General features: G+C 42.3%; 1 protein-coding gene across 1 annotated transcript; it reads right to left on the bottom strand.

Moving 5' to 3' along the window:
* Window positions 1-729: 729 nt before the first annotated feature.
* Window positions 730-5,881, bottom strand: hpxa (hemopexin a). Its single transcript, XM_044132779.1, has 10 exons — window positions 5,750-5,881; window positions 5,354-5,394; window positions 5,189-5,266; window positions 4,895-5,052; window positions 4,222-4,375; window positions 3,829-4,041; window positions 2,971-3,066; window positions 2,279-2,406; window positions 2,060-2,207; window positions 730-1,180 (listed from the first exon to the last, which is right to left on the bottom strand). Exons 1-10 carry the CDS (start codon window positions 5,806-5,808, stop codon window positions 951-953), a joined length of 1,305 nt encoding a protein of 434 aa, XP_043988714.1. The 5' UTR covers window positions 5,809-5,881; the 3' UTR covers window positions 730-950.
* Between the last annotated feature and the right edge of the window lie 913 nt (window positions 5,882-6,794).

Below are 6,794 nucleotides of genomic sequence, written 5' to 3'. Positions count from 1 at the left end.
ATTAAACAAATAATGAGAGAAGTCCTCTTGGCACAAAATGAAAACTGCAATCTTTTCAATTTTGCCACCGTGTTTCTTCTGACTCAAAGTACCATTTACGTTTTAGGTTGCTTTTGGGTCAAACATCTTCTGTGTTGTTGGTCTAAAAAATTGTTCTCAGTCTAATTCAACAACAAAAACAGGAACGTTGTTCTAAAATCCCTGCTGTCTTTGGCCAGGCTTAATGCGCCCAAATCTGTTGAGTTAGAAGTTCCTGGATGTTTGTTTTATGATGTTATTAAAAACTAAAAGGAAAATGTGACTAATACAAGAAAAAATACCTTGTTTTGTACCAAATGCATATTTAAGAAGAGCTCATTCTGATAGTCTGAAACGAGGGTTTTTTCTGGATTAGCTCCATTTGCTGGAGGGTCAAATTTGTAAAATTTTTCAACTGCAGTCACAGGCCACAGAAAATTATTCCAAGGGCCGTTTGCGGCCCTCGAGCCACACGTTGGACGCCCCTGATCTACAGACTTAATAAAAATAGTAAAACAAAAGAATACCAGAGGAATTTTGGCCTGACTTACAGATAAAACTCCTAAAGATTTTTTTTTTGTCAGGTTTGCTTCTCAAAGATGTTGACATTTTTTTTCTGGGAAGTTTAACTGAAAATTACAGACAAAACAAAAACGGGGTGTAAGTAAACATATTAAATAAAAATATGACAACCTGCTAAAGGAGAGACTGTGACGTTTATGGATGTCTTTATTCATCCCAACTCTGTACGAAACCGAGTCAGAACGTGACGCATCACCACAGAAAGCATGACAAGCGGAGTCCCTCCTTAAGAAACGTCGAGGTTTATTTTTGAGGTAAAACGCAGAAGGGAAGCAAGTTGCATGTGAAGACCGTGTCGTCTCTCAGGATGTTTGTTTGTATGTCCGCTCAGTCCTTTCCCACAAAGCGGCTCAGTGGTCGCAGCCGAACAGCTCCAGAGACACTCGGTGCTGCTCGGGCAGAGCCCTGGCGGCGACGAACTGCATGACGCTCCCGAAGTGGTAGAAGTGGCTTCCCCGGATCACCTTGACTCCGTCGGGGCCGCACATGGCGGCGTCCACCTTCTTCAGGACGGAGATGGGGCGCTTGTTGGTGGGGACGCGCGGGGTGGCGCTCATGTTCACGTCGTAGATGAAACTACCTGCACGGGGGTGGGGGGGAAACACAGGACATGACGTCAGGCATCAATATGTGAAACTCCAGAGATTTGGTCACGTCTGGAAATTGATTGAAGTATTTTTCAATGCCTGATAAATATGGAAGTAGAACATAGTATTTCCTGTTGCCTGTCATTTCTTTCTTTATCTCTTCTAGTTTGCATCCTTCTTTTCTTCCATTTTCGGATATTTCCGTTCCTTCTTTCCTTTCTGCTCTTCTTGTGTCCTAATGCTCATGTTTTTCATTCATTACTTTAAACCTTTATCGTTCCTTTCTTCTTGCCTTCATTTTTTCCCCTCCTTTTTTCCCCTTCCTGCTTCTGGTTGTTCAGGTGCCACATTTGAAGCACTTTAAAATGACAGCATCTTATATATATAATTGTATGATTACAGTAAGTATTGACTTAGTGAACAAACTGAAAATATTTTCTAATTTGAAGTAGAGTCTGAAAAAAGTATATCTGGAAAATGATGGAGTTTTTACATAAAGTGTGTGGGAGCCCTGATAACAGTGAAATATGTTCGTCATTTTTTAATTTAATGTTTATATGATGATTCCAAAATAAGCAAACATTGCTTGGAACAAAAAGTCAATCACATTTTTAAAAAATTTAATAATTTCACATTCACCACTGTAAATACCGGTCCCACTGAAATGCTTTCAGATGCAGATCTATTAGCATATTAGCTGAGGGGCTTTTCTTTTTCTCCCCGGTATCAACAAGTATGAACGTTTTAAAGTGCGGCGAAAGCAAACAACACACCAGGAAGGGGGTTCAAATTAAACGTCTGTGTTTCGAAACCTATTTACACATCCGAATTAAACATTTTAAGTTGACGTTTCTCACGCTCCGGCTTCCCACCTTTGATGATGTGAACAATGTGATGGTCCTGGCAGACGAAGGCGGCGTCGATGGGGCCCTCGATGCCCAGCTCCCCTTTCACGGGCTTGGGGTAGCCGTCCAGGAGGGTGTGCGGCTTGCCGACTTTGTAAACGAACAAATGCTTGTCCTGAACGGGGCGGAGAGGAAGTGAGTTTTCCACGCTCTCCGCGTTTTGAACACGGAGGTTTTTGGCGTTACCTTGATCATGTAGAGATGGTCCTGGTAGGAGAAAACGGCGTCGACCTCGCTGTGCAGCTCCTTGAAGGCGCTCTCCACGGTGTTTGAGGTCAGCGTGTCATTGTCGTCTTTACGGATAAAATGGTGGCCTGCGGGGAAAAAAAAAAAAAAAAAAAAGGAATCGCTTGGAGAAGTTGGAAATGGTAACGCTGATAAACAAGGCGGTTATCTAAAGACTGATATATCTTTATATTTACTGCCTTCCAGTTCAGTCTTGACATTTACCAATGCGACATATCCTTCTCTTCGCAGCCATGGAGATTAATTTCACATTTCATTTCTTCCTGTGGCACCAGCAACAGTCACTTGTGACAATCTTTGGCTGCTTTCTTAAGCCATACAATGAAATTTAACACATGTAGGCCATGTTTATAATTCTGTTTATCAATAAATAACACTAATAATAATCCTGATCCTTCATTTTCAACATAAAAAATTAGAGATTTGTTTTTATTGCTTCACTTAAGTTAGGAAATGTGTATATTTCTTGTGCCTAATTAGAACTTATCAAAATCTGAATGACTTCTGCCTCGGATAAACTCTTGAATTGTGACAAAAGAGCGAGTGTAATCACCCGTCATCGACGTGATGGGGAAGAAAAAGAAACGCAAAAACTAAAACTGTGGATGACAGTAGGAATAATTGTATCTCACCTCTGAAGGCGTAAATGTTTCCGGCATCATCAGAAGTGATGGCGTCCAGGTGGACGCGGCTGCAGCGCTCTCTCTCCAGGTGGTCGCCGCCGTCCCCTGAACAAGTGGAATATCACTTTTTACAGCTGGATTTGAAACCGACACGTTTCACCTGTTCTTCAAACCAGTGATGCACTGATTAAGGCTTTCCAGGCCAGTACTAGTTTGTGTTATTTTGAAGTCTCCATTGCAGATGCCAAGTTAGACTTATTCTGTTTTTCTCATTTCTTATTCAAGGACTTTTTTACATATAAACAGGAAAAAAAAATGCTACACGCTGTTTGATAGATGTATTAATATATTAATATAATATCAAATAATTGTGACTAATGGCTGATATGTCTGTCTACAGACCAGAAACTATGAAAGCTTTGAGATTTCATGTAACAAGTGAACCTGGAGGGTGTTTTTTGTTTTCATAGTTTGACTGCTGATCACTGACCAGAACCATTCACAGGAAAATTGTCTGATTCTGATCTTACGTTTTAGTTTTACTGCCTCATGCAGGTTCTTGTTGACGGAAAGAGATCTGCTGATCCTGTAAGTCATTTCTTATTTTTCATGTCTCATTTAACTCTTTATTTACTGTTGCTGTGGATTTTCCACAAACCAAATTAGTGTTATCAGTGCAGCTAGTACAAGATCTGTGCTCCAAATGTGTTTCTAGTGCAAACATGTAGAAAGCAACAGAACGAAACCACTTTGCTGCCATTCAACAATCAGAGGTTCACCAAATCACATCCGCTCTCAAAATGTTTGGTCTTCGTTCATCAGTCGACAGCTCACAATCAGCTTCGCTGTCGACTGTTCTCCACTTACGGAACTTGGAGCACCTCATGAAGTAGTCGCGGGCCTCTTTGGGGTACCTCCCGTGCACCTCGCCGGTCTTCGGGTTGAACTTGGAGAACTGGTGTCCGTGGAAGCAGTAGTAGTGCTCCGTGAACCGGAAGGCCGACGTGCAGTTCGGCATGGACGCGAACGCTTTCTTCTCCACAGCCTTGGTCTTCACGTTGTAGTGGAAGATGTTGTTGTCTGAGGGGGGGGGGGGGGAAACAACAACAACAAAAGAAAACAAATACACAGAAAAGTTAGATTTATAACCACCCAAAGGATTGGTAAAATAAATGAAATGAGTCAAAATTATACTTCTTGTTCTCAATCAAAGATGCTATCCAATTAGTACTAGATGACCAAATGTGCGCACTAACTAACCCTTGAAGAAGATCACAGAGTCTTGGCCACACTCTGTCTTGGGGCACTCCACGGCCGCATCCAGGTGGTTTGGGATTCCAGGGAAGACCTCGGAGATGTTCTTGGGGTAGCCGACCTCCAGCTTGTGCTGGAAGTACCTGAACACCTTGTTGTCCTGCGTGAGACAGACGTCGCATTCAGCTGCACAGATCATCACATTCTCTTCCAGGAACTTCCCACTGTGTCTCTGTGAGCCTCTGCAGCTCATTTGCAGAATTTGTCGGTCAAAAAAACTTCTTTTCTACGATGGAGTGTTCGGGCCATACTAAGGAAAAACTAAAGTTACAAAAATCAAGACATAATATTACGGGAATGAAGTCAACTTGTGACAATAAAGTCGAAGAGATGAGAATAAAGTCGAACAAGACTAAATTTGTAAGAATATGAGAATAAAGTCATAGTACTATGAGGAAAAAAAGTCATAGTAATATAAAAATGAAGTTCCACAAGAAGTCGTAATAAATGGGAACTAAGTAGAAATAAGGTGAGAATAAAGTCAGATTTTTTTGTTGTTGTTGCACTATTTCGCCATTATACTTTATCCTCGAAATATTATTTTTCTGAAATCAAATCCAGAGCGTCATACTTTCCGGTGCAAACTCTGCAAACTGCAGGATCATTTGCTGGAGCGTACCAGGAAGAAGAACATGCGGTTGTGGTGTGTGGGATCTTCCTCAAAGTGCATGCGGAAGGCGGCGTCTACGTGGCCCAGATGGTGGTGGTCGTCCAACTCGGCAAAAGACTTGTTTGACAGCTCGGCCTTCCCATGGAAGCCCTTGAACAAGTGGTCACCTGACAGCAAAAACAAACACAGAGTCTTTACACTGAAAAACATGCCTGCTCTCCCCGTATCTTTTGAGACTTCTTGGTTGTTTTGTTCAAGAAAAAGGAGTTGGAGTCCCCAAATGTTCACTGTAGCGGGACCCACCTTTGAAAAAGTAAGGAATCCCCTCCTCGTTTTCTGCCACTGCGTCCATTTCAAGGCCCTTGCAGCGGTCGAGGACGGCTGCAGAGCACGAGAACACGACAGTAAAACAACAGCAGGAGGATTTTACTCTGAAGATATCAAAAAGTGTTGTTTTTGTAAACTCACCTGCATGGTGCTGGTGTTTGTGTTGGGTTTGGTGTCCACCCCTGTGGAAAAGTGAAAAAGAAACTTGGCTTTTCAGAATTTCACATCATTTCGATCATAATTGTTTGACTATATATTCAGGATTTTAGTTAAGTTTGACAAAGATGGACTGGTAAGTAATAAATGTAGTGACGGTCTGATTTAATAATTGCAACAGATGCAACAGATAGCAGGTAAAGTTTACCATTCATCTAAATATCAACATTTTGTTTTCTAAATTGACTCTAAGAGTCAGAAACACCAGAGTACAGCTCAAACTTTTGTCAAACACGAGCTTGCAGTTGCATGAAAAGTAGAAAATTTAAACGTTCCCAAACGTCCTGATTGTTTAATTAAGTTAAAATTGAGGCTACTTACTGGGCCCATGCCAGAGCAAGAGCCAGGCACATCAGCAGAATATGGGGCAGCAGCTTCATGACGAGTTGTCCTCTGGTCCAGTACGCTGAAGAGTTGGGCTAAAGGTGCCGGCTGCAGCTGCAGCTTCTGCTTATATTGCAGCCAAGTTTGCGTGGGTGTCATGACGACAGGTACCAAAGGGAAGGAGGCGGGGAGGGACAATGTGCAGAAGCCGTGGGTTTGTGAAAGACGCCCACGGTGTTCTGTGTTCCCCAGAGCTGTGACCGTGTCCACAAAACTCCAGTCAATAGATGATTATTTTATGTGAAACCTTATTTTAGTTGATTTTATTTTCAGATGCATTTTATTATGTGTTTGTTAGAGATGGATGGAAGCCCTGAAAGGCAAAGTCTGACCAATTTCTCTAGTCTCTATTTAGTCGTTGAAAGTATAAAAAAAACTAAATTGATATACTGTCAAGATTTTATTTTATTTCTTTAACTCATGGAACAAAAAGCGAAGCTCTCGATTTACCGGTTGATCTACGTTCCCACCCTCATCTATGACAGAAAGAACCAGCTCACTGATATAACCGGCCGAAATGGGTTTTCTCTATAGAGACAGGGTGAGAAGCTCAGTCATCCGGGAGGGACTCAGAGTAGAGCCGCTGCTCCTTCACATCGAGAGGGGCCAGTTGAGGTGGCTCGGGCATCTGGTCAGGATGCCTCCTGGACGCCTCCCTGGTGAGGTGTTCCGGGCACGTCCCACCGGGAGGAGGAAGACCCAGGACACGCTGGAGGGACTATGTCGCTCGGCTGGCCTGGGAACGCCTTGGGATTCCCCCGGAAGAGCTGGAAGAAGTGGCTGGGGAGAGGGAAGTCTGGGCCTCCCTTCTGAAGCTGCTACCCCCGCGACCAAGTATTTTGTCTTGCTTAAGTAAATATCAAGGGAAAAAAGTATTTCTGTCATGTAATTTTTCTTTATATATATATATATATATATATATATATATATATATATATATATATATATATATATATATATATGTGTGTGTGTGTGTGTGTGT

This window comes from Gambusia affinis, linkage group LG11 (assembly GCF_019740435.1).
Source record: "Gambusia affinis linkage group LG11, SWU_Gaff_1.0, whole genome shotgun sequence".
Lineage (NCBI taxonomy): Eukaryota > Metazoa > Chordata > Actinopteri > Cyprinodontiformes > Poeciliidae > Gambusia > Gambusia affinis.
Note: the sequence above shows the minus strand (reverse complement) of the source record. Positions and strands in the feature narration are given on the sequence as shown.

What these genes read in the sequence shown, in the direction of transcription:
- hpxa (XM_044132779.1), bottom strand. Translation starts at nt 5,808, where the DNA reads ATGAAGCTGCTGCCCCATATTCTGCTGATGTGCCTGGCTCTTGCTCTG. An exon ending in GATTCCTTACTTTTTCAAAG is followed by an intron (nt 5,053 to 5,188) that starts GTGGGTCCCGCT and finishes TTTTGCTGTCAG; the next exon opens with GTGACCACTTGTTCAAGGGC. An exon ending in AAACATTTACGCCTTCAGAG is followed by an intron (nt 2,407 to 2,970) that starts GTGAGATACAAT and finishes TTTTCCCCGCAG; the next exon opens with GCCACCATTTTATCCGTAAA.